This window comes from Anopheles coluzzii, chromosome 3 (genome assembly GCF_943734685.1).
Source record: "Anopheles coluzzii chromosome 3, AcolN3, whole genome shotgun sequence".
In the NCBI taxonomy this organism is placed as follows: Eukaryota; Metazoa; Arthropoda; class Insecta; order Diptera; family Culicidae; genus Anopheles; species Anopheles coluzzii.
In genome coordinates this window covers 66835986-66863972 of record NC_064671.1, presented here as the reverse complement: position 1 = coordinate 66863972, position 27987 = coordinate 66835986, and the positions used below count along the sequence as shown (strand labels likewise).

At 43.5% G+C, this 27987-nt stretch overlaps 2 protein-coding genes across 5 annotated transcripts; one reads left to right on the top strand and one right to left on the bottom strand.

Moving 5' to 3' along the window:
- Positions 1-578: 578 nt before the first annotated feature.
- LOC120959919 (signal recognition particle receptor subunit alpha homolog) lies at positions 579-3424 on the top strand. The gene is made up of 2 exons (XM_040383689.2): positions 579-1004; positions 1082-3424. The coding sequence occupies exons 1-2, from the start codon at positions 888-890 to the stop codon at positions 2930-2932; spliced, it is 1968 nt and encodes a 655-aa protein (XP_040239623.2). The 5' UTR covers positions 579-887; the 3' UTR covers positions 2933-3424.
- A 1266-nt stretch (positions 3425-4690) lies between these two features.
- Positions 4691-27636, bottom strand: LOC120959918 (oxysterol-binding protein 1). Of its 4 annotated transcripts, XM_040383685.2 has the most exons (11): positions 26274-27636; positions 22831-22920; positions 20675-20815; positions 18967-19155; positions 18601-18859; positions 15892-16051; positions 8443-8639; positions 8095-8342; positions 7801-8011; positions 6073-6716; positions 4691-5977 (listed from the first exon to the last, which is right to left on the bottom strand). In XM_040383685.2, exons 1-11 carry the CDS (start codon positions 26603-26605, stop codon positions 5767-5769), a joined length of 2682 nt encoding a protein of 893 aa, XP_040239619.2. In that variant the 5' UTR covers positions 26606-27636; the 3' UTR covers positions 4691-5766. The 4 variants fall into 4 exon arrangements, with proteins under 4 accessions (XP_040239619.2, XP_040239621.2, XP_040239620.2 ...); XM_040383687.2 differs by lacking the exon at positions 20675-20815 and having other exon boundaries at positions 26274-27635; XM_040383686.2 differs by lacking the exon at positions 22831-22920 and having other exon boundaries at positions 26274-27635.
- Positions 27637-27987: the final 351 nt, after the last annotated feature.

The window sequence follows — 27987 nt, the reverse complement described above, 5'->3', positions numbered from 1 at the left end:
AATCGTATCGCCGTTCTAGTTCTAGCGATGCATAACTTCAATGCGAAACCATACAACAGTACAGAGGAAATGAGAAAGCTTTCCTCCAAGCGAGGAAGCTCAACTGGTTGGGTATCCCACAAACAGATGGCGCCACCAGCTTTTTTGCTATTTTTAGAATGCATGAGTCGTTTGCCGTCTGCTAAACGAAGTCTTTCTATATTCCGTTTAGGTAGAGTGCTTGAGTCGTTTAGAAGCCGTTTAGTGGTCGTGTAGTGGATTTGTGGCACTTGGGCATTCTAGGCTTTAACCCATGACGGGCATGTTATTGAGTCGTTCGAGTTGACGACTGTACCACGGGACCGTGCAAACCGGTTAACATTTCTTAAGCACAAAAACTCATAAAGTGATTCATTAACAATATTTGACACCGACTCATCATAATTCCAACCGAAAGCTTTCAAATTCAACACCACTGAAAATGTTTCATGGGTACAGCAACATTCAGCTTGGAAAAGGTAGCCGTACCCGCTGCTGATACCAGCCATGTTTACACACCAGCGCAAATTGACAGCGCCCGACACTGACAGTACGTGACAACGCAATCGGTTTCAAAACAATGTTATCGCCAACACAGCAAACTTTGGACTGGAAACGCTGTGAATATTAGCTGAGAAAAGGGTCGTGTTTTTTCTTTCCCAGCAGGACCAATAAAAAAACAGCCCACAGTGCAAAAGTATTCGCACGCACGAGACTGCACGCCATTGTTGCCATTTGTTGTTGTTTTCCGTTTTCCATTTGTTATTAGGTAGTATTTTACGTTGTTTTGTTTTGCCCAGACCCAGACCGAGGCGTTGTTATTTAGTTGCGTAGTACCAGTATAGTGCGTGTTCACGTGAGGCAGCAGGATGTTGGACCTATTCACGATCTTCACCAAGGGTGGCATCGTGCTGTGGTGCTTCCGCAGCACCAACCAGCTCTTTGCCCCGTCAGTAAATGCGCTTATTAAGAGCGTCATCCTACAGGTAATGTGGGATTCCTCTTCCCGCAATTCCCGTGGTCAGGCAGCCAAAAAATTGACAGCTTCTCTGCCTCCTTTCAGGAACGTTCCGGCGTGTACGATCACGATGGCCTGTCGCTCCAGTACAAGCTGGACAACGAGTTCGAGCTGGTGTTTGTGGTCGCGTTCCAGAAGATACTGCAGCTCTCCTACATCGACAAGTTTCTGAGCGATGTGCATCTGGAGTTTCGCGACCGGTACAAGAACGATCTGCGCGTCGACAATCGCAACTACGGGGCGGACTTTGAGTTCGGGGCCGATTTCCGGCGCATCCTCGAGCGGGCGGAAAAGTGGGGCCGGCAGCAGGCCACCATGCCGAAGCAGATGCGCAGCTACGAGGATTCGGCCAAATCGAAGAAAACGGTCGCCTCGATGATAGAGCGCAAGGGCGAGGAGAAGCCACCGGCCGGGGCGGGCAGTGGCAGCAAGAAGTCGGTCAAGATAGCGGAGAAGAAGAAGGCGGCGAGTGAGCTGCTGGTGGACAGTGACGGGATGGAGGCGCCCCGTTCACCCCGCTCCAACGGGAGCCCGCCCGAGCTGGGCGAGGATCTAATTATGGAGAGCCGCAAAAAGTTTGCGGAAAAGATGAAGGGCGGTAGCGGCGGCGGCGGCAAGGGCAGCAAGCTGGAGAAGCAAAAGTCGCCGAAATCGCCGCAGCAGCCGCAGAAGGGGAAGCAGATGCGCGTGTGGGATCTGGGCGGCAACACGAAGGATCTGCCCAACCTGGACCGCAGCAAGGACCGGCCGGAGGACGTGAAGAGCGACTTCACGCCGAACGATCAAATCATTGGCAGCATGCGCGGTGGCATCCGCGATCTGGCCGTTGAGTCGGACAGCGAGGAGGACGACGAGGACGAGGACGAGGAGGAGGAAGAGTACGAGGAGCAGCAGCAGCCGCGTGGTGGTAAAAAGCCGTCCTCCTCCTCCCGCGGGGGCATGTTTTCCATGTTCAAGGGGCTGGTCGGGTCGAAGAATTTGACCCGCGACGACATGCAGCCGGCACTGGACAAGCTGCGCGACCATCTGATCGGCAAGAACGTCGCGTCGGACATTGCGCAGAAGCTGTGCGATTCGGTGGCGGGCAAGCTGGAGGGGCGCGTGATCGGCACGTTCGACACGATCGCCACCACGGTGCGGAACACGCTGACCGAGGCGCTGGTGCAGATACTGTCGCCCAAGCGGCGCGTCGACATACTGCGCGACTGTCTGGAGGCGAAGCGGGCCGGCCGCCCGTTCGTGATGAGCTTTTGCGGCGTGAACGGGGTGGGCAAGTCGACCAATCTGGCCAAGATTTGCTTCTGGCTGATCGAGAATAATCTGAGCGTGCTGATTGCGGCCTGCGACACGTTCCGTGCCGGTGCGGTCGAGCAGCTGCGCACGCACATGCGCCACCTGAACGCGCTACACCCGGCGGAAAGGCATGGCGGCCGCAGTATGGTGCAGCTGTACGAGAAGGGATACGGGAAAGATGCGGCCGGCATTGCGATGGAAGCAATCCGGTACGCGAACGATAGCAAGATCGATGTGGTGCTGATCGACACGGCCGGCCGGATGCAGGACAATGAGCCGCTGATGCGTGCGCTCGCGAAGCTGATCAAGGTGAACGAACCGGACCTGGTGCTGTTTGTGGGCGAGGCGCTGGTGGGGAATGAGGCGGTCGATCAGCTGGTGAAGTTCAACCAGGCGCTGGCCGACTACTCGTCGAGCGAGCGGCCCCACATCATCGACGGCATTGTGCTGACGAAGTTTGACACGATCGACGACAAGGTCGGTGCGGCCATCTCCATGACGTACATTACCGGGCAGCCGATCGTGTTCGTCGGCACCGGGCAAACGTACACCGATCTGAAGGCGCTGAACGCGAAGGCCGTTGTGCATGCGCTGATGAAGTAGGGGGGCTACTTGAAGGGGGGAGCAGTGGTCAAAGAGTTCATATCTCCCCGGGGGTTCATCCAATCCTTACACATGCAGCTAGTCACACAAATACACACACACACCCATTCATTTCATACAAACAACTGGATAGAAACCCTTTAATGGCAATGGTTACCATTAATTCCAATTTGAATTCCACACACAATCCAACTTCGTGCAATCGTTTAACCGGAAATCACACAGCGAACACCCACACAACTAGCCGAATCTAGATAATTAATAGTTGGGAGAGGAAGGGGAAAAGGAAGGTGTATTAGGGCGAGGGGGGGTTGGTGATGCCCCCATCCCCACAAACCAATTAGGAGAAGGGGAGTGATTTTTTTTCTTCTACGGGATACATTCGGGAAAAAAGGAAAGGATGTCACGACAAAATCAAGGATCTTTTATGAGAAAGCGATAAGAAACAAAAAAGGAGGCGTGAAAAATATATACAAAAAATATTCCTTACAAGCAGCTTTGTTTTTTTTTTCTACTTACCTTCCCCCGAATGAATGAGAAAATCCAATTACGCAAAACAGCGCGCGGGTTGGGTTATGTTTGGACGATGTTTGTACCGCACACCGCACCCTCCTTGTCGTCCTGGGTTTGTTTTTATTACCACAAAATTGGATAGCAGCTTCATAAGCGTAACAAACGAATTTTCTTGGACATTGTTCTTCCATTTTCTCGCCCACTGTTCCGCCCCTTCCATCCCAATTTCCTCGAACGATCCTGGGGAGATGGAGAATATTCGGCAAACATTTACCTAATGCTGGCGTTATGCTTATGCCGAAAAAGGAGGACCCATTCCATAGCCTACTATTATTTCGAACGTTTCTGTAGAGAATTACCTATTTAATTATCTTCTCTATTTTCTCCTCTCTCTCTCTGTCTCTCTCGATCATGTCTCCTCTTTTGTTTTTGGGGGTTGGCGCATTTTTTTCCTTTTTTTTTTGGTTTTGCTCTAAATTTTGCATTGTAAGAAATTGTTTTAATAACCGTTTTGTTTTTGCTAGCCATTTTTAAAAACATTTGCCATTTTTGGAACCAACACGATTAGCTTTGTTTTGTTTTGTTTTGTTTTTGTTTTTGTAATATTTATTTGTAGACGGGCCCAGTAGTGGTAGTAGGTAGTAATGGTAGTAGTATTAGTTTTACTTTTGCTTTTTTGCTTTGCTTTGTAACGAACTTTCTAATAGGTGTGTGTGCACATTTTTAAATGGTGGTGTAGGTTTTCCTTTTGTTGTTATGTTGGTTTCAATAATACATCGAGCGCGCCACATCGGGAAAAGCTATTACAATACACAAGAACACAAGAAGAAAGTTTTTTAATGTTTTTGTTGTTGTTGTTGTTGTTGTTGTTGTTTTGCTAGAAAATGCTTTTCAACGGGAGCGTTTTTAAGCTCAACGCAAACACGGGCGAAACGATTGCGCACTACTGTTGCGAATATTTCGATTAAGAACAGTTTTGAGAGTAAGTCATTCGTTGTCTGAATATTTTAACAAGTTCCAAGTGTGTTTTGCACCTATTTTTCATCCCTGCCGCCGTCTACACACCATTGCATTACGATTATTTCACCAATAAAGTGGTAGAACGAATAAATAAAAGAAGTAAAAACTTACAGAAAGTATATAAATTACACCTAAAAGTCGAAAAAAAGGACATGTAGAGGAGTAAAAGAAAAGAAAATGAAGAAAAAGTAGAGAAAAAGTAAAAGAAAAAAAAACAAAACAATGTAACAACTCACTAACACAGTAGTGTGGTACAACTATCATATATTCAAGAGAACGAAACAAACACAGTAATATAGCAACACTCTCATAACGGGCTTCTTTTTTTCTTCTTCTGAGAGACTAATTGCTAATTTATAATATTTAATTAATATTTTACCCTCTGTTTTTGTTTTGGGAAGGAAGGAGGGAAGTTTGTTAGTTATCGCTTCTTCATCTTCTTCTACTTCTTCCTTTCTCTCCTTTTATCTCTCTGTACAACACAGTATAAGGACTATTTTGTTTGGTTTTGCTTACATGAGAATCGTTTTCTTCCTTTTTCCTCGTTTTTCTTTTCGTATCAGTTTAGAAAGTTTCAACTACTGCAGCTTTTCTGTTGGTTGCTTTTCGCCACTTTGGACAAACCATCCTGCTTGTCCTCCTGCTATCATCCTGTAACATTTGAAAAAGCTCGGTCCATTTCTAATCCGATGCGCCTGAGCCTTACACACATATGCACCCTTGCACCCCTTAGCTTAGCCCTCTCCCCCTGTCCCAGTGTACTTGTCCTATTACCTTTTTTTTTGTTTTTCTTGCACAGTCCCATTCGCCCTGGTGCCGATTCGTGTTCTGGTAGATGGTATACAAAAAATGCGCTCCGCTTCGTTTCCCAATTTATTCCTTTCCTCTACTTTTCTTCACGCTAAACCAATACAGAGGGATTGGAGAATCATGGCAATACATATTTGCTAATCAATGCGGCGACAAAGGTGCGCACACTTTCTCTTTTTCTCCTTTATCCACCTGGACTTACTGCCCCTGTTGCTGCTGCGGTTAAGGAGTTGCGTGTTATTCGAACATGTAAAGAATCCTGTATTTGATGATTTAACTTTGCCTTTAAATAGATACACAATTTACCACAACATGCTTACCACACAATATCCCCCCCTCTCTCTCTCCCTCTATATCTCTCGCTTTATCACCGACACGTTTAGGTCATTAGGAAAAGAAGCATTGGTTTTGCTTGGAGTATAAATGGGAGGTGACGACGCTCACGTTGCACACCATTTTGCCCTTTTGGGGGCGCCACCGGAAGGGAGCGCTTAGAAAATGGTTGAACATTTCGACCAGTCCCCTTTAGCTTTCGCGTCCCAGTAGGTGCCATTGTACACGTGCACTAGATTATCCGTACCCTCTTCCTTCTCCTTGCCGAACCAGATCGGTTCGTACGGTGGATAGGGGCGACCTTCCGCTGCGGCCGTTTCCGCTTCGGCCTCACGCTGCCGGCGACGTGCGCGCTGACCTTCCTCTAACCTGTAAGAGCAAGCGGGATGTGTGATGATTTAATTACACAAATGCCAAATCCAAATTTAACCGACCGCCTCAGCCCGCATCATCCATCCACTTACCGTAGCTTCTCCTGATTGCTTTCATTCCACTTGCCGTCCTCCATCAGGCGTTGGTCGGGCCGGAGCCGCGAGTCCGTCGGCGCCACGCCCGGCTCCGGCTCGTTCAGCTGGCAGGCCAGCAGGGTGAAGTTGTAGTACCGATCGCTGTCCGGCGGCGGCATGCGGCGCGTCCAGGCCGTCTTGTAGTTTCCCGTCTTGTACACCGGGTTCTCCGTCGAGCCGCTCGTCGACGTCACGGGCGCTATCTCGATCTTGCTGTCCCACGTACCGTTCACCACCCACTTCACCTGGTTGGAGCTGTCCATCACGACGCCCTTGACGCGCCGCTGCGTGTCGCGCGTAAAGTACGAGTACGGCAGATACTTCAAGTGACATTTGACGCCCTTCGCGTTCCGCTCGCCGAAGATTTCCATGTCGCCGTGGTTGTCCACCCACAGCTTGCCGACGATGATGTTGTGCACGGTCGTCGTCACCTTGCGCCAGGTGTACCGGTTGCCGGTGGCGGGAAACTCGACGTGCGCATAGCCGAGCGGCACGATCTGGATGTACTTGCCGCGGAACTTGGACGTCATCGTGAACTCCTGCCAGCAGCGCCAGCCCCGCCCCTCGCAGTACTGGGCGGCCATCGGTGGATGGTGGGATACCTTGGAATGAAAAACGGGGAAGATGAGTGTGCTGTGCTTGAATCGATTCAGTCAGAGTCAGAGTCAATTGAATCACGAACTGAATCATGATTATTAAACACAAAATAGATTAACCTTCTAAAATTCAAGATTCGAAACTAATGTTCTTTTTTCAATATTCATTCATATGAATCGTGTACCGAGTGATTCGCATCGCGAATCGAATATCTCAATTTGAATATCTTGTGATTCTGTAAAGGGGTTTAAATGTAAACATATTTATAAAACTAAGTTGCCAGATTAATCATGATTCATGATTACTGATGATTATTCAGAGTTTTATGAATATGTTTACATTTAAACCCCTTTATAGAATCACGAGGTATTCATATTGAGATATTCAATTTGTGATTTGAATCACTCAGTCCACGATTCATATGAATGAATATTTAAGAAAAGCAGAATCGTTAAAAACTCGTAATTCATTATAGAATCACAAAACATAAAACAATCGTACGTGATAAAAGAATCACAAAACATAAAAAAAGATTAATGAATCATAAGAGAATTATTAATCACAAAAGACTCTTAAATGATAAAAGAATCACAAAACATAAAAAAGATTAATGTATCATAAAAGAATCATTAATCATAACAGACTCTTAAATGATGAAATAATCACAATACATAAAAAGATTCATGAATCATAAAAGAATCCTGATTTACTGAAGATTCATGAAGCTATAAAAACTATGTTTGCACACTTCGTAAATTCTAAAATCATTAAAGCATCCCAAGAATCTAAACATGACTCGATTAAAAGATTCATGAGTGTGAGTCAGCTTTTCCATTATTATTCTCAAAGCAGAAGAATTATCCCTATTTTATTTAACATTCATTCGAATCGAGATTCTTGATCAGTTTTTTGTTACGTATCTGATTCTGAGAATCATCATCATCGATGATTCTGATTTGTGAATCGCTTAAATTGCGAGCTATAAGTTTCAATTACTTTAAGTATTCATTCTGATCAATAATGCTGAATCCGAATGCACACGATTGAAGGATCTTTAACTCTTTATCTCTCTCGCTCACTCCTGCTCACCTGCTCATTAATGCACCTCCAGCCGAGATCGTCGGTGCGATCACATTCGTACGTTTCACCCAGCAGCGGGTTGAACGGTTTGCCGGTACGGTTGCTGGTGGTCGAGTAGCTGGACACGGTAAATGCTGTCACGTACGCGAGCTGCTCGCAGGTATCCTTCGCCTGTGCCGCCTTGTCCAGTATTTCCGAATACTCGAAATCTTCCGTCAATCTGCGCCCCAGCAAACAAACAAATAAATGACCATTAAGTAAACCGTATTAAATTCGATTTCCTATGTACGAGTGTTCTCTTACCTTTGTAGCATCGATAGTGGCTCGTTAAAGTTGACCGGCATCGGTATCTTCGACAGGTCCTTGCCGATACAGTTCTTGATGATCGACCACAGGTTGAGCGGATAGTTGGGCTTGTCGGGGACGCGGGTCCGCCGCTTGCGCACCACCTTCGATTGGTTCGCTAGCGTTGGTGTTAGTGCTTGGCTACTATGTACAGATATCCTATCGGTCACATCCATATTGTCTAGATTCTCGGCGACCACTAATACCTGTAGGGGGCGAGAATGACAGCGACAAGTGGCCGGCCGTTAATGATCTGCACTGATTGGGGAGTGGAAATTATAATAAAATAGGTGCGGCCGTTCTTACTTGCTGCGTTTCACTATTGCCGTCCTCCCCTTCCGATGAGCTTCCGGTGGCGTCGTTCGAGTTCCGCCGATGGTTGTGATGCGTCGTGACCGGTATGTTTAGTATGAATGAGCTATCTTCCTGCGTGACAGAGCCGCCTTCCTCCTGTGCATCGTAGAACTCGTTATCTTCGTCATCCGATGCGGATGTGGCTGCGTCTGCAAATAGGGGGAAGAACACACAAAACAAAGGAAAGAATTTAGTCAAAGCAAAATCGTCCGGATCAATCTGTGAGGATGGGAGAGTCGTTTTTTTGCAAAGCAAACACAATCAGGCCCCTTATCGGTCAAATCGTCAAGTAAGTGAGCAGCTGCAAGAACTTGACTGCTACACCGCCTGATGATCACAAATTCCTCGCTAATCTTAATACCGATGGTACCAGGTGTTGTTTGGTTTGTTTGATTACTTCTTCTACACTTTCCTTTTTAATGCCTTTTCTCTTTTATTGAATTTAAAACTTTCTTTCCCTTTTTGTAATTTTTGTTGATCAATTGTATTCGATCATTCGAATGATCAATTGTACAGTCGGTTCAGCAGATCATGTGGATGTTAGCTAAATAGATAAAGAACTAAACTAAGTAAAGCCACAAGATCATGTGCGTCATAGGCGACATTACAACGCAATGAATCATTTCTATCGTGAATGAAATGCTTATTAAACATGGCAACTACTAATACCAAGAGAGATCATAACTGCACACATTGTGTGACGCTGAAAGCACATGAATTCTTCTTTCTAAATAAAGCATACCATTCCTACGCTTCTTCTAAAGATGAATAATTAGTTAAAACTCAGTCCCTTCCCGTCATTGCTTTGCCACGATTGTACCAAAAAACAAACAAGGTCAACGATGTCATTATGCACTTTGCGCCACATTAGTAGTGGCACGTTGCAACAAATTGGCGCTAGTTCTCGTCCTTAATACAGCAAATTGCGCTGTTAGAAGGATACAGGGAAACCATTTAAACCTCTCTATCTCTCTTCCTATCCCTGCAGGCCCTTTTCAAGCTGTCGACAAGTGTAACTGCAGTGTCCAACTTTTGCCATTTCGGTTTGGTGTACTTATACCGGCGTTTTCCGTTTGTTAGACTGTCCAGTAGTAAAGCCTAAAAAAAAAACCCAAAACGGAAGGATAAAATAGAACACACATACACACGAACAAACAACTTCCCAGGAAATAATAATATTGTCCAGACATGGTGGAGCCAGGCGGTGGTCGCCGGCGGGATTCTAGGCCGCGCAGTGCGTTCGACCGTTAGACGACGGTGCGTAAATAATTAAGTTAGACCGTAATCTGACCCAAAGTGTGTATGGTTGTTGTGTTTTATTTTCGCAAAACATACACACACTAAATAAGTAATTACGGTACGCGGGTTTTAATTGTACCGCACCAAAGTGTATGAATTCGTAACAAAGCTGTAGCTTTTTATGATTAAATTTTGCGCAAAAAAAAACAAATAACAAAAAATGAACCATATTATTGGCCAGAACGGAGAGCTATCGACCGCCTCTCCCCTCTCGCTCGTCGCTGTTTGCATTAAATTGTTGCATTATATTTATATCCCTTTAGATTGCAAAATTGGAACGCACAGCGACGGTTGGCGAGCGTTATTTAGTGTTGTCAATTTATGCGCGCCCCGTGTTTCAAGGTCCCTTCCCCCTCTTTGCCGTCACTGTGTACTCGCTGTGACCGACGCGACATCACCTTGATGACGGTGATTGTCTTATTTCCCAATAAGAATAGAATCGGAAAAGGGAAGGCAAAGCGTAAGTGGAAGACGCAGACCTTGGGGGGTTGATTCCACAAGATCAAGTGACTGGACAATGACTTCTCCGCGTCAAAAAAAAAAAAAATCTTCCACGCAATCAGACACCTTGTGGTTTCTCACACAGCTTTCCCTTTCGGTGTTGTTTCGGTATGCAAATTTGTGCTTCCTCCTTTTCCCCCTTTTTTCTTTTCGTTGCATACGTAAACAAGCACGGCGTTGAGCGTATTAGGGCCGGAAATAACGCCAGACACTGTTGAGCCGAGCGGGTGTATCGGACCACCCAACATCGGTTAGGTGCGTTCAGTTAGGATGTTGCTATATTTAAAGTCCGTATATCCGTGCTTGCAAACTGACACGTTGCTTCCTACAAATTCCCTGTGTCGTCACACCTTTTTTTGCGCGAACGAACACAGATGTGGCGCACAATCTAGTACACAGTTCTAAGCGCAAACGGCCCTGGACTTGCGCTACCGTTGGAAGCGCACGCACGCACACACTGCCACTGCCGCGCGATTCTGCTGCAAACGTAGCACGCTGAAACCTTCGCAAAGTACACGCGTACAAGGTTAGCAGCTGCTGCCGCTGCTGCTGCTGCCGCTGCTTTGCAGTATGCCGTATGTATGCGTGACCGATGGTGATGTCACGATTGGCATTTGATGTGTGGAAGAGTAGGCCGTATTTTCTTAACGGGGGCCGCCGTTCTGGGGAAGGTTTCTGGTTGTTTATAAAGAGCACAATATTATCAAATCAATTATCACTTTACTCCTATCAGTCAGCAGACGACGATGATGATTAACGCACGCGTCATGTCACAATCAGCTGATTTGTTCGTGGAAAAGCATAAGTCAAGCGTCATGCAAACCACCGACCGCTCAACACTGATAACGGCCGGCGGTGGTGAGAGGAGGCACAAAAAACGGGGTCAGCAAGAGGGAAGGACACAGGAACCCGAAATTCAAATGATGTGTGTGTTTTGTACAGTCAGTGTGAGGGCCCTATTACTTCACCGACCGACCGGATGGTACACACATATGTGTGTCGGTACTACCACGTCACGAATCATACGATAATAGCCGTATCTGTCTGTTGGTGGTGTTGGTGGTGCCGAAATATCTGTTTTGTCCCATTCGTGTGCTATTTCTTTTCTTCCTGTGGCCAATTGTTACGCTCTACCTCTCTCTCTCTCTCCTTCTCGCTCTTGCCATTCTCTCTCTCTTTCTCTAACGTTACACGATTACACACAACTACACAAACCGTTTAGAAAGGTAATGGCAGACGACTAGTGTCTTCTTCTAAGCGGGCGGCGATAACTTTGGCACAACTTCTGGGATAAAAGAAAACAACCACGGACCGCAACACAAAGCGCAACAGATTCACACCGATTTACCATCCACCCACCCACACACACTACCAAAATACACACACACACACACCTACACGCACACGTACGCAAAAAGGGCTTATCAGCGGGGCTGGAACGTGGACCGCGCTTTGCTGACTGTGTGGCCACTGTCGCCGCCGCCGCCGGGGACTCGCGATAGAACCGAACTGTCAACTGCTGCGGCCCCGCCGCGCCGTATGGTGGTTGTGCGAATTATTGTGGCGAAAAAAAAAGAAAAGAAAAGACGGGGCCACACCGGGGTTGCGCTCTCGTTCTCTCTCTGGCGTACACACTCTCTCTCGCTCGCATGCAGTTGCGATGGTTGCAACACCACTACAAACACACGCTTTACGCGAACGTACAGTGCGGTTTGCCGGAGTAGGTGCAATGAATTGTGTTCAGTAAATATGATTTTTAAAAACATTTTCCTATAAGAAACAATTTTACACTCATCGTCATGAAATACAGAAAAACTTTTTTCAAAATGTTTGCTTTTAAAGCAGGTGTTCGTTTTAAGCTCTACAGTTGTTGCCACGTATTGCAGGGGTGTTTGCATTTAATGATGTCACCACGTTGAAGTCTTTTGATTGCAGTAGACTGTTGTTGGTTCTGTAAATCGGTCCTAAGTCTGTATAGAAGTAAACAAACAACACCGTTGTCCGTGCCATCGCAACCGAGTTGCTGTAGGGAAGAGTGCAAACATTGTGATAATATATCTCACATGCAAAAAATGTAGTGGAGAACGATACATTTCATAACATACACCTACAAACTTAGTAGATCTCACACTATTCTACCATGCAAGTAACGAGAATTTTCCTTTTTGTTTGGCATTATGACCTACTAACACCGTGTTACAGGTTCTGTGGTACTGTTGTCAACTTGCATAACGTGCCTTTAGCTAAATGCGTGGCAAAGGTTCAAGCTCTCGTATGAACCGAGCCACAATACGCAGGATTTGGTGTGCTCAATAATAGTTAGCTTAAGTCACACAGCTGGCCAAACCCATTAGTGTCTTAGGCGAAGACCATGACCGACTATGGTTATTGTGTCCAATTATAAGATGCCTTTACCCACTCGCTTATACACCCTACTACTTCTTCTTCTATGTGGCATAACGTCCTAGCCGGCATAAGGACATGTCGGCCTATACAGGCTTTCGAAACTAATTCAGTACCACGTAGCCAGATAAAGTCAAGTCCTTGCAACGGGACGAGGTCAATTCTAGGCTTTAACCCATGACGGGAATGTTATTGAGTCGTTCGCGTTGACGACTGTACCCCAGGACCACCCGTACACCCTACTAGTGTTGGGTAAATGACATTCCGATTCATGAATCTGAACGAGTCTTTGATATGATTATATACATATTAGAATGATTCATGAATTTCGAAAGCTTCATGAATCTCGAAAGACTCATGGATCTGGAAAGATTAACGAACCACAAAACATTAATACATCTCGAAAAATTCATGAATCTCTAGGAATTCATGAATCTCAAAGGATTCATAAGTCTTTAAAGATGTATAAAGCTTAAGCTTCTTCTAATTCTTCTTCTTGACGTAACAACCTGTGTGATAATGGCAGCCTTCGAGACTACTTGGCAAGTACCACGCAATCTGATAGTTTGTGCTGCTACGCGGAGACGGTCCATGCGAGGCTTGACCCCATAACGGGCATGTTATTACAGGTGTACAAGTTTACCACTGTAGGATCTCGCAAATTCAATATATTGAAGATTATGCATCTCTTAAGATTCAAGATTCCCTGCAGATTTATGTATCTTAATAGATTCATTAATCTTATAGATACATGAATCTTCCGAGATGCATGAATCTTTTGATATGCGATTTGGGATTCAAATCACTCATCGCTGAAGATTCATATGAATGAATCTCATCGAAAGATTCATGGAACCCAACACTACACCCTACCATTACACCATCGTCTATTTTGCACTTTGATGTGCCCAAAAACCACCTGAACTAAAACTTATTGTTCCACTACTAACATGGCTTCTGCTCCATAAATCGAATCTAAGAATTAAGGCAAGATGTTAAGAATATTCTATTCGAAATAGTACATTTTTCTATCGCACGCTTATCCCGATCATCCTAAGAATGATACCGGACATTCACCGCTTTAAGGCACAAGGCGTTTTCTACAGTGATGTGATTTTGTTTCAGCGTCGTTGCCGTAGTTGTCAAACAGTGCTAGCTGAGATCGAAAAAAGCTCGCTGTGCTATATCTTGTGTACATTTTTAATTGACATCAATATGTGAGTGTATTCCGTAAAAATTACGCAGAGTTGATGCCCCAATCCACGTTTATTGTCGGAAGATGTTTGGTAAGTTTGTTTAAAATTTCAAAATCTGAACCATACCGTCACTAGAAATTTCAATCTGTCAATGACAGGGGATGGTAGAGGATCGTGAAAGATAGTATCTTTAGAAGATCTCGTTGAATGGTAGCCCGTAAATACAGATGGAGCAAATCAAAACAAATCAGAGCAGGAACAAGAGCATTGATAGCAAGGGAAGAAGTTGCATTAAAAAGTGCAACATCACAGAGCTTTATCTTCTTCACAACACAATTTGCGTACCAGCGAAACCAGAGAAATCTGACGCACGCTACTGTATCTGCTCTTATCGCCATGGATTCATTCAATTGACACTCGAACAGCAGAACTCGAGCAGCCGGTCGGCAATCACAATCAACAATTACAATGGATGGCATTTCAAATACTTCACTTAACTGTGACGGATAGGGAGAGCAGCATTAGATTTTAATCGTACCGGCAAAAGAGTAAAACTGCTGCTGTTTCTGAACTGTTGTTGAAATTGCCCCACCAGGTGCGCGTGTTTCGGGATCATAAAAATCGGAATTGTTACCATGCGATTATCCTACCCAATGGTAGCGTTTCCCCTCTCCCGTTCCCTTCAACCTTAGCCACAACATTGGGGCACGTGTCCGCGTGCAAAGTGCTTTTGCTTCTTTGTCTTGTTGGTGGATAATTTTTGGCGGTTAATTTCAACACTGCCGGAGAGATACTTCCGCAAAATGGTACCACGCACACGACATTACCTATGATTAATCACCAATTGTAATCGTTGGTTGGCTTTGGTCGGGGGGTTCGTGATGAAAATCCAGCTCACTGTGAACTGGCAAGGGCAGCACCAATTTGAGACTTGTGTAACGATGACGAGGAAAGCACGAACAAACGCATCATAATCGTCAACGAGCAGCGCACACAATGCGCCAGTATGAGGTTTAGTGCAGGTGTACTCTATTTCAATCCAGTGTGGCGTGATTTACTCGCTAACTACGGGCGGAAAGGGTGTGCACAGGGCACCGACGGATTGATGACCTTCAATCGGTTAGGCGGCGGCCGCTGGACGCCACGCCATTGCATGTGGGTCGAAACCCTAGCAGCCCACCTTTTGTGCATAAATATGGAAAGTAGCTGCGGGATCGGGTTGCGCGCACGAAACATTTTATGTGACACAACTTGCTGCTCATTACTATTTACTGCCCTCTGGCCAGCGAACGGTTGTAGTTTAACACGTGCCAGTAGACATTTTGGAACCTCCAAAGCATTCGTGTTAACATTCATTGAGGCTAAAAACTCCAAACGGTCCATTATATCACTGTTGAAGCTACGGTTTGACGTCACCTACGGGGAATGATTCGCAAAAAGTCTTCTCTAAAAGCACCAGCATCGAACACATCGGCGTCTCGGCGTGTCTGTGTGGATTTTCCAATTCCAATCAATGCTGTTGCTCTCTCACCCCCAGCGGTTCGCATCAAATCCCGTGTCCGTGGTTTGGCAAAACGGTTGGCCTTCCTGGCATCGTCCAGTCTCGGGCTGGTTAATTGATGGTAATTCAATTTGCCGTCCCAAAATTGGGAAGGTCAATAAAGGCTCGGAGAGGGACAACAGCCGCGTCACAGCGTAAATCGCCTTCTCGGTTGGTTCACAACGAGACTCGAGCAGTTTCTCACCTCACCGGCAAATCTTCCCAACAGCATCCTGTTATTTGGTAGTACGAACCACTGTGCCAACACGACAAGTGTTCGATTCTTTTTTTTCCTTCTCCATGAGTAGTGTGACAGTTGTTGTTTTTTTTGCTTCCACTCGAGAGATAGAAAGAGCAGGAGAACCTTTTCTATGTACAAAAACGGGGTTACAACAACGTCATGGTCTGCGCAATCCCCGTTGCCGTTCGTTGTTGTCGTCGTCGTTTCGCGCTAATACTCACTTGGCCTGTGACGGGTGGCGGCCTGCTCCAGGTGCGAATGTTGCCGCGCTAGCTGCTCGACCATCTCCTCCAGGTGCAGCTTCTGGTCACGTTCGTGCTGTAGCATCTTGGACCATTTGTGGCCCTGTGTCTGCGCCGTTTGTAAGTAGTCGGAACAGGCCTGGAAAAGAGGGATGAAGGGGGGATGGTAGAGTGGTAATATACAAGCGTTTTTATTAGTAATCTTGTAATAAAATGAGACATAACATAGATTTAATGAGTGCTCGTAGCCTTGTCGGTCGGTACTTGGGAAAGGTTTCGTAATATCTGCCAGACTGATTTAGATTAAATTCAGTATAGACATGGGATTTTACGGGTAGAATACTATAGTTATACGTCATCCCGAAACTCATTTCTTATCAACAATCGCATGTTAAATTAAAAAAAAGCACATTGTAATAAAATTAATAAACGAAATACATTGTACGTGAGTGTGTTTTTTTAAAAGAATATTTGAAGAAAATTTACAGTGATTGCCGTCAAATTTTGGCTCTAAGGCATCTATTTTTGACTGTTGTAGGAATCGTGATAATTTTACAAGATATTTGAGTATATTAATGACAATTGTAATATAACATCATATGAACAATAAACCGTATAATTTGATTGTTTTAGTGAAAAAATAGTTAAACTTCAGAAATGCTAATCATTGTTCAGCCACCTGAAAATGCAACTTTTTTCACATCATTAAATTAACTTCCAAATTTGATATAAGAATTATTATATTTTAAATTTTATCAATTACGAACTTCATATTAATTATACATATTACTCATTCATATTATTCAATTCATAATTACGAACTTCTGAACTTAATTTCAATAATTTAGCAACAAACTGTTTCAGAAATTACGTTAAATTTTGTAAATAAAGTGAAATTGACGCCTTGCAGGCAAAACGTTTTGTGTGCTATGGCTATCATATATGATAGCCAGGAATAATTGACTTTAAATCTTAATATCTTGTAACAGATAGTGTCTATTATCATGAAATTTTGCAAAAAGATCAACAAAATGTGAAATAACTTTGTAGTGTAAGCGGTTTTGACAAATTTTTGTTTTTTACCTTTTTATAAATTAATTTATTGATACTCAATAATTCAACAATTCCTTCGATCAATATAGTGCAGCCACATATATTTTAGTTATAATGTGAGTTTTCAAAACGGCTGATAAACAGCAGATGTTAGTCAAAATATTATCTAAGTGTCAACGTTGTTTACATGAACGTTTTTCAAAGAAGCATCCTGTTGAAAACAAATCTACCTATAACTTTAAACTGTTGTTTTACCCTATACAATGATCAAAACAAAGCAAAACAATGAAAATACAGCAAGAAATCAACAAAAATTGTATTAAAAATTATTATTTTCATCCTCTTTTAGTTTGTTTATATTCATAAACACTTCCCTGGAGGTATTGGCTATCATATATGATAGCAATAAAAAATTTAAACAAAAAGTGCTTGGCACTCTTAACCAATCATGTCTAAATTTAAAAATCAATTCCATGTTCTCAAAATACTGAAAAAGGAGTGTAAGTCGTTTCACAATAAGAACAGGAATGATTTAAACTAAACCGAATGGAGAGATTCGATTTTTGGGTACAATTCCTTAACATACTTTCACCTAAACCCTTCTTTTACCGCATTATTTATTAACAGTTTGTTTTTTTAATTAAAAAACGAATAGAAAAACAAGATGAAAGTACACAACATATTGAAAACGAAGTGTAAATCTAAAAAATGACCTTACACAATATTTGCCTTAGTGATATTTGGCCTAACTGAGTAACTGAGGCCTAACACAAATATTTTTGGGTAGAATGTTTCAAGAAATGTCCCTCCAAAACCATGTCTAATCGTATTATTTCTTAACAATTCGTTTCTAAATTTAAAAGCGAATAAGAAAAACACAAGCTCAAAGTATTCAAAATATGTAAAAAGAAATAAAAATCTTTAAGAAAGACATTCCACGACCGAATGTAAATCAGACAAATGTAAAGATTATCTAACAGACGTAAATTTTAGCCAGTACAGCTCATCCGTGTATACTCGCATCAACAATAATGAGTAGGGGAAATGGTGATTCGCTTCCTTCCTTCCTTTACGTGACAAAGAAATTGTGTTCACAGCAAATCGGTCTAGGTCTTAGAATGTGTTTTCCTTCCTGCATTGTCACCCACATCCGCGATAAGTGTGCCGAGTCATTCACGTGCCCGGATGGTAAGCACCAGCGTACACACACACACACATGACTGGTGTAACCGATACGAGGGCCGGCTAAGGGTTGTGTCGAAGGCTTTTGTTTTGTGTTATCTTTGCGATTCTTTATTTAGCCACAATGTGTGTTCCGTGGAGAGACACACATTCCTTGCGGGCATGCTTACATGCCGCCCGAAACACGAAAAATCAAATTGCAATACACAATACACGCAGTTGGCGGCGACCAAAGCGAACCTGATACTGTGCACTGGAGCGCTGATTGCGCGGAGGTTTCAAATTTAATCGCTTTTGTGAACGATTTATGATAATGGGAAGTGTGTGTGTCGATGTCGTCACCGTCAGCTGAACCTCTTTTTGTCCGTATTTTTTCCTTTTTTATGTTGAAACCGTCGTCGTCATCGTCGTCGTCGGTCGTCGTGATTGCTTCTTCTTCAAGCGTATACTCACATTGATCATAGCGTTGGACGATATTCTGAACAGTGTCGCCCGCTCGCTGACGATTTTCGTCTTGTTCGCCAGATCGTCGCCCGTCTCCAGCTCGGACAGGGCGCGCTGCAGGGCGGCCCCATGCTTGGTGATCAGGTCGTAGCAGGTTTTCAGATTTTCTAACCGCACCGTCAGCTCGCGCACGACCAAATTCAGCTCCTCGCTCGGTATCGTGTTGGCCGTATTGTCCTCCTCCTCTTCGTCGCTTTCCATGGCGCGGCTAAAATGAAAAAGGAAATAAAGCGGCGACGGCGGGACCACACAAAATCAAGATTAATACCCAAACACATCCTTAACACGTCCGCAAGGACAGCTGTTATACATTACATTGCCTTCGCTTTGGCGAGCTCGAGCGCCGTCACCCAGGACTGCCGCTCGACCTCGTTCGCGGCCTTGATGTGGAATGTCTGCGTGCCGCCGTTCGAGATGACGAAGGTGCAGGAGTCGACCGTGTGGATGAGGGCCCCGTGCAGCGATATCGTCCCGCGGCATGTGTGCGCCATTTCGGCCTGATTTCTGTCGGTGGAAAATAGAGACAAAATAGACAGAAAAAGAAAGAGAAAGAGAGAGAGAGAAAGGGAGAAAGAAAAGGAAGTGGCCAGTCAGTCATCATGGGGACAGAGCGCAAACGATGAGGAGCATTCAAGACGCACGTGTTGTGTGTTTGTGTTCGTGTGTATGTGTGTGGGTTTTTTTGCAGCAAACGTTAAACACAAGCACAGAAAGACAAAAAGGAAAAACGGAAAACCAGTAGTAAATTCGTATATGGTAAGGAACAATCGAGATAGGATGTACCAGTATACAAGTAAGCATGTGTGTATGTGATGTAAAGGGGAAGAAAGAAAGAAAAGAAGAAAAGGGAAGCATTAAAAAGGACCATAAAGGGGTTCGTGTGATGCTTTTATTATCAATAACCCAACGGCAGACAGAAAGGATTCCTTTTTTTCCGATCGTATTTGCAAAAAGGAAGCATTCTCTTTTTTTATATGCCGTTTGCAAAAACAATGGGTAAATCTGATAAGAAATTTAAGAAAAAAAAATGAAAAAAGGAATCCTTTTGTACAAAGTTATCGAAAATGAAAAGCACACACAAAACAAAACAAAACAAGAGAAGAAAACAGACACAACAAAGCAAAGCAAAATGAGATCAAAAGATAATAAGATAAGCACAAATGACCACCGAAATGAGAACAAACACCAAAAAAAGTGTAAAACAACAGAGAACGCAAGCAATGGGACGAAAGAAAAATAGGAGACGAATGTGGATGTGTATTTGTAGTAAAAAAAACAAAAGCAATTCTTTGGAGGGAACTTTGAAGGTTTGGGAAGCATATTGGAAGTGGGCAAAGTTGGAAGGTGCGGCGCTAAGGACATTAGAAGATGAATGCGATAACAGCGATTATTGTTTACCAACACCACCACCACCAACTGTTTTTTTTTCTTCTATTTTATTAACTGAATCTTCTCTCTATACAAAAAGCAAGGGGAAAAACGCCCCACATAGGGAACACAACACCTTTCTCTACTCTATATACCGTGCTTGCTGCTGCTGTATTTACTTTCCATTAACACAATGCAATGGAGGACCGAAGTTAGTGTTAATGGTTAAGAGCCTTTCTGGTTAGTGACCATTTATGTTACACCACATGTACAGTTGTATGGAAGAAGCATTATGATTTGCTTATGATTTTTTTTTATTTTTTTACTACGAGAAAGCCGCCACCCAGTAAGAAAGAAACACACAGTAATGTACAAACGAAGAACGAGAGAATTTTAAACCTTAAACCAAAACACCTGAACTACACTAACAACTACCACACTACAACCCACCACTACCACCACACCCCACCTGTGTCAACGCTTCCCTCTACTACCGGTGGGGCTAAAAAAACATTAATAAATACACTATACACACACACACACGCACGTTACACGTTCTTAGTGGTTTGAGTTGAGAGCGCATATGTGTGTGTGCGCGCATATGTGATTCGTGTGTCGTTTTTTTTTTGTTTTTGTTTTTTTTAGTTTTAATTACTTTTTCAGCTTTTTGCTATGCTTCTTCATCAGCGCATTATTGCTGCTAAGGCTATTCGAGTCGGGCAGGGAGGAGGTGGGTACCACCAATCTAGTTGGCGAACGTGGGGCTCTTAAGCATTGCATCATGGTTCCTTTGCTCCTGCGGGGTAAATTATACGGGGCAGGGAGGGGGGAAAGGGGGGAAAAAGGGGGAGAAAAAGGAGTGTAAAAAAGGTCAGTGTGTGTGTTTTTTGTTTTTGTTTCAATAGCTGCATTATACTGTATATAAGAGAGAGAGAGAGAGAGAGAGTAAGAGAGAGAGAGTAAGAGAAAGAGAGAAAAACAATAAAAGGTGCAGTTTGGCGAAAGAGAAGGATGTTCGGTGAAAGGAGAAGAAGGAAAGGTAGTGGAGGCGCCCAGTTGCCCGGGTTTGGTGAGTGTGTGTGGGTTTTTTTTCTAGTATCGAATTTGGAAAATGCATCGAAAACAAAACAAACATAAGTAAAAAAAAGAAATAAAGGAAAGTGTATAGGCATTCTTACGAACTTGATTCTGACGCTTTTCAATGCGCAATAAACATAAAACATTAATAAAACGATAAAAATGTGGCAATTAAATGCATTCCAAAGGTAAAAAATGTAGAAGAAAACAAAAAATAAATAAATAAAAATAATAAAAAAGTGCTTTAGGGTTTGTTGTGTTTATGTTCAACCAAATGAAAAAGAGCACATGGAAACGGGTTTTTATCATGCCTCTGTTAAGAATATGCGTTTCTATCTCAACCCTTTGAAAAGAACATGCACTCCCAATGAACGGTAAAAAATGTAATAAAAAACTAAGTGCCATGATGCAAACGTTGCTTCCATTTGACGCCAACAGCCATTTAACGACTAGCTGTGACATGTAGAAGGGATACTCTTTAACACGGGTATGACGCATTACATCATTCTGTTTTTGTTTAACACTCTACAAACTTGGATTATTGTTTTGTTTTATTGTATGGTGTTTTTTTCTTGTTTCATTGTTTGCTTACTTTAATGGTTATTTTTTGCATTATTTTATCTATTTTTTAAATAATACGATTAGTCTCATACATAAATTTGATTTAGTTTACCACAAAACAACCGTTAATGGTAATTTAATACTATTTACTAAATGGAATTTTAAAAATAAACATGCTTCTTTTATAATATGTTATAATGTTATATAAAAAATGAAGCTTATGTTAAGATGTTTTTGTTTTGAGTGAAATTATTAATTAAAAGCAATATTATAACATGCATATGACCAAATTAATGTTAATGTGAGTATTAATAAACATGCAGCATTTTAAAAATGTTCAGTAAAAGCATCGACGGCTACGGGAGATTTATTGAGTTTTGCTTCCCAACTGGTTGGCAATACGTTTCGTTCTAGAAAGCAGAACCTTCCACAATGTTTACGCAACCCTATTGCAGTGCAGTTGCAATAATGAGACCGAAAGCGGTGACCAGATTTCCGAAAGAGTCTTCAGAATATGTTTATTTCCCCTCAACGAGCTAACGAAATAAGTATTAAAAAACCGAAAACTCAATCAAAGAGTGATTGAAACGCATATTAACTCTATTTTCGTATAGTGCTAAAAACAATGATTTTAAAAGAGAAAACAAGTAGCAGTGGAATGCATAAAGAAAAGTAAACAGAGAAAGATAGAAACAACAACAATCGAATGTAGGTAGCGTAAGGTAGCGAATGAATGATGGAAACTAAAAAAAAGATAAAATAATCAAAAAGTAAAGAGAAAACAAACGAACAAACAAATAAACAACGAAAACTAAACAAACATGAATCGAATGCTTTGAAAGTAGCAAGAATGAATTAAGTAAGCCTAGTGTGAAAAGACACGATTTCCGAAATTCGATAGAAAACGAAGGAGAGCAGAAGAAAAGAAGAAGGAAAAATATAATTGCGTAGAGCTTTGCTATTTTGTTTTTATGTTTTTGTTTCATTCCACGTCGTGTGTTTGGAATTGTTTTTGATTTTGTTTTTTTTTTTGTTTTTGTTTTGGTTCTTCCCTCTCTCGCTACCTCTCTCTCTCTCGCACTAGCTCCCCATACCCACCCACCCATCCGTAGGTTGTGGGGCAGGCGGCAGGGGACGAGGAGGACGAGGAGAAGGAAATGAAACGCTACTCACTCGGGTCGGGGACCTTTCCTGCGGCGTCTTATAGATAATTTGCCCGCGGCACTCCTGCCCCCAGCATACGATCCGGCTCCATGTTCAGCCCTGTTTTAATAGCAAACCCCAGAGTCAAATCAGATTGTTTTTGGATTTTTTGTTTTGTTTTTTTTTAACTATTTTTTTATATCGATCATATTGCGGTTTAAAATTGATAAAAAGTGTTTATTTTATATTTTATTAGGGTTCTATTTTACGATATCGGCATGAAACGAAACGTTGATATGGCAGGTATGTAAGTGTGTGTGTTTGTATCGCTTTTACCGTATTGGAAAGGATTTTTGTTTTGTTTTAATGAATTAATTGTTTTTATTATTATCATTTACTTATCAGCTAACCATAGTAGCAAGCGAATGTATTTAGCGTATCTTTCTTTTTGTTATCATTGTGTGTTAGCTATTTGATGTTAGTGAAACAATGAAAACCAAATTAATAAGAAACCAAGTGTCAATTTGAACAAAAAAAGAAATAAAAAGGACAATACTAAAGAAATAAAGTTAAACTACAAATCAAATCATGCTGCTCATGGGTTAAGAGAGTTTGCTAGTAAAACCACTTTTGTACACAAACCAAAAACCGGTAAAATCGATGAGTGATTAGAAACTGTGGTGGATTGCAAAACAAAGAATAGTTAGTGTAACAAGCGAGCGATATAATAAAAAAGCAGGTGATAGTATTAATGTAATAATGAATATAGATACAACACTATCCAAGAGGCTCCTTTCCCCCAAAAAGGCCAAGTGTGATAAGATGTAAATTAAATGATAGTATGATGCATTTCTTCGATCTGAATTCTTAATACACCCGTGACCACCAGAAAACCCCCATTTTTGCGACTCATGCATATTCACAGCAGCTCGAAAATGAAAGAACAAAAAAACAACCATCTACATTTGTGTGTGCACAGTGTATTGTTGTATGAGTGGGATTGGAATCGGGAACGGGGGGTTTGAAAAGGGGAGGAAATAATAAATAACATAAACCAACACGCTTCCCATTTGCCATTTGCCAAGCACATGAATAAATAACGTATTGTCCAAGAGAAGCTATGAAGCTGCAGATGTTTTCGTTGCATTCTTCACTGTGCAGCTCTTCGTACAAGCTTCCTCTAAAATACCCAACATTTGGAAAATAGTTCGAAATAGGTTTTCGGCATGAAAACCAAAATAAAAAAAGGACAATTAAATCATTATTTCACCAACAGCTGCGACGAGCCATTTCTAATTCCACTCGCCCAAGTCCAATGTACTCGAAAACGTTCGATTTCAATCGCTGATAAGGGAGCTCCGGGAAGAGCCGGTGGGACTGTGTTGGCCGCTGATAGGGAGAGAAGGGACGGTTTTGTCTTTGTGTTGCGGGCAGCACCTCTTGAACACTGGACACACGCGTGTGTTTGTTCCACGGGGCCCAACCCCAAAGTGGGATCATCCCAGATAAGGCTAAGATGTCTCGACCAAATTCCTAATTTTGCCATGCCGCTTCGAAACTAAATCAAAATGATTCAAAGGTTTTACAAACAATTATAAGACATCTTTAGAACAGGAAGTTCTTTTTGTGCCAAATGGTACTGATGGTGAAGTACCGAACATTATGATTATGCAAGAAGTGGAAGTAGTAGTACGACGTGGGCAAAAAAACCCAACCCTCGGTACGTTTTGCACCGTGACGTAACGGCCCTTTCCGTGGCACATTTCTTCCAGAAGTGCATTTTTTTCTGTGCGCAGGGTACCTCCTTCAAAACAATGTCCTTCTAATAGCGTTTCGTGCATCATGATGCTATGCACGGCACCTCCCAAAAATAGCAACCATCATCATTACAAATATCAAAAATTTCGAAATGTCCTTTGTCAGTGGTGTGTCGCGTGTGCCTTCGGTTCCAAGAGCAAGGAAGGAAAGGAGGAAGGGAGCATTTCGGGGCAACAGATAAACAACCACACGCCCCACAAACACCCCCCGGACACTTTGTGCACCTTGGCCAAAACCAAACGTCAGCTTCCTCACACTTGCACTCACACTAACACAGCTTCAATTCCACCCGAGAAAAGCACAGTTCGTTGGGTACAAACAAACAAAATAGGGCCTGCACCAACACACAGCACATTTTCCCATAAGACCAAATGGGGAGGGAGGTGCCACCTTAAGGCATTTGTCCGCGTGTTTGTTGCATCACAACTGCAGCCAGCCAGGCGTCATTGAAACGAAATTAGAGCTTCCTTTGCTTGCTTTATGAGCCTTCCTTTTCCAAAGCGATGATGGAAGGGCCTTGTGCCCCCAACTTGCACTGGGCGAATTGCTCGGTGAGGGCATGGCATGTTGCTCTCTTTCTCCCCGTTTCAATAGATCCCCCCAAAATGCTTGCGGCAGGAATGGCAATAGGGGGGTTTGTGCTAAAAAAGATAGAAAAATAAGCATGACACAGGATGGGTAATGGGTTTGTTGGAGCCCTCCGGGCATGGAAAAAGCAGCTGATTTGGATGCTTGTGTGTTGGATAACCCAACACAGGGCGCCTGCACTACTGTGAAAAGCGGGGAGGTTGGATGAGCATGAGGCGCACATGTGTTGTAATGAAATTAAACCAATCAAACTCAATCTTCTCAAATCCGTGCTGTGTCGCAGACTGTGGCAGAACGGAAGATGGATCACACACACACACACATGGAGGACGACGACGGGCGACTCTCAAAGTATCTGTTTTTCATTTTCATGTCTTGTTGAGGGTTTTTTTAGCTTGTTAGGTGGCTTACATGTTTTAATCAATCTAAAAGAAAAAATAAAACATTAAATACGGTTTCTTTGGTGAAGAAATACGTTTTTGTATAAAAAAAAGAAACAAAATACTCAAGAGTCGCCAGTAGCCGAGGTAAAAGTAAAAAATAAACAACAAATTAAAATAAAATACAACTAATACACCATTCTTTGCCCAACTAAAAAACAAATAACTCTCAAAAGGCAAGACAACAAATACAAATGATTAGTAATAAAAAGAAAAGAAAACATAAGAATTAAAAATAACATAAACTAATCCAATAGAGAGTAAAGAAAAAGAAAACAAGAGAGAGAGAGAGAGAGAAAAACAATAAAACACAGAAAGAAAAACAAAGAGATACACGAGAAGGTCACATTGTTTTCTCGTTCCCGCGTATACAAGCTCTACATACTAGAAGAGCGTTTTTTGTGTATTTTTGTTTGGGAGGTGACAGGTGGACAGTATGTGTGTGGCTGTATGTGTGTGTGTAATATAAGTGTCTCCCTTTCCGGAAACACTATCCACTGGGGCAGTGTCTCGCTACTACGTGGGGGTATGGAAATGAAGGGCCCTGGTGAAAAAAAACAACACAAGCTACCGCTACAAAGAGACACACACGCACGCTCGGGTGATGATGTCGTAACGTCCACGCACCTGTAGTAGGACAGCACACCCTTGGACAGTACGAACCACCGCTTCTGGTAGCCCTTCAGGTAGTTGGTCCACTTGAGCAGCCAGCCCTTCATGTCCGGCTCGGCCTGGGATGCGGCGGCCGCCACGGACGTGCTCGATCCACCGTTCGGATTGCCGCTGGCGAGGCTGGCGGCGGCGGCGGCCGCATTGACGGTCGCTGCCGGGACAGTGGCCGCAGCAACGGCGGCGACGGCAGGGGCCACTACCACACCACCGGGCACGACCACGGACGGGCCGAGCAGTGGTGTCGGGGTGGCAGGTTTCGCCATCCCGGGCATGGGCGTTTCGGACATCTCTCTCTGGTCGCCCTTGTTCCCCTATACACTTACACAAACACACAGACACACACGGGCAGAAGATTGTACGCTGCGTCACAACACGCCTGAAGGCCACTTCTTCGGCAAACGGAATACAAAACAGAACCCCCGAAATGATCGTCCGTGATGATGATGATGGTGATGATGACGATTGATGTGACCACACACCACGTCGACGACAAACGACGACCACCTCTTTCTTCTATGGACGGCAAGCAGCGATTGTGTGCGCCAGCAGTCTCTGTTTCACTTCCGACCGTGTCAAGTAGGCTTTGTTTTTGTTGCCAATCACACAACACTCTCTCACACACACACACGCACACTGCGATAGTAGCACAAACACACACAGAGAGAAAGAGCACGCACTGCACGATGAAGGGTGGTAGTGGTGGTAGCGCTGCTGCTGGTTTTCGTCGTACCGGATTTTATTGATTACGGAAAACACACGAATCACGCGCGCACACACACATACACACATAAGCCCAAAGACGGTCAGGCCAAAAGCACGGTTTTTACACGGACACTGCAGTGTCTGGCGGTGTCTGGCAACGGCGACGACGACGGCGACTGCTGGGATGCATCGAAGCTAATCGAATATTCCATCCGAAGACAGACACATAGCCCACCCCCCTGGTCCTAGGTGGAAAGAAACGGATGGGTGAAAACACACGCACGCACGCACGCACGCAGGTCTGCTGCAGGGGTTTCGTTTCTTATTTTTTCACCCCCGTTTATCTTATCCTCCCGTCTGCACCGTCCTTCGTCGCGCCCTGTGTGACACAAAACGTTCGACCTTCCTCCACCTTCCTCTTAATCGGTTCGTGAAGCTTGAAGGGAACGATTGGGTTGGAAAGGAAATACAGCAACGAAAAAACCGATTAACACTATCGCGAAGGATGGGTTCACTTTCTATCGCGGGTGGGGAGGCAATAAGAAACGCGAAAACACGCACACACGACCAGCCACGTCCACGAAATTTTGCAAATTCAACAGCACAGCACGATCCAGAGGCGCCAGGTCGGAGGAGGTGTGTGCATCGGCTGCAGGCCACCGTCAACAGATGACCGTAGTTTGACAGATGTACGACCATGACTGGTGGCAATGAAAAGAGCTATAAATTGGTACGTTTTGAATTTAACCGGAACAAATTTGATGTATTAAAACAGAAAAAAGGATTTAATTGATACACATGTTTAAAATAATGGGAATTTGCCAGATTAAAACAACAATATCTTCTGTTTACACAGGCTACAACTGTCAGGCGAAACATTCAATATGGCGGACTTGTGAGCGGAACATAGAATTTACGCTAATGCCGCTGACGTTTCGGTGTCACGCGCTGGATGTCAGCTTTCGTG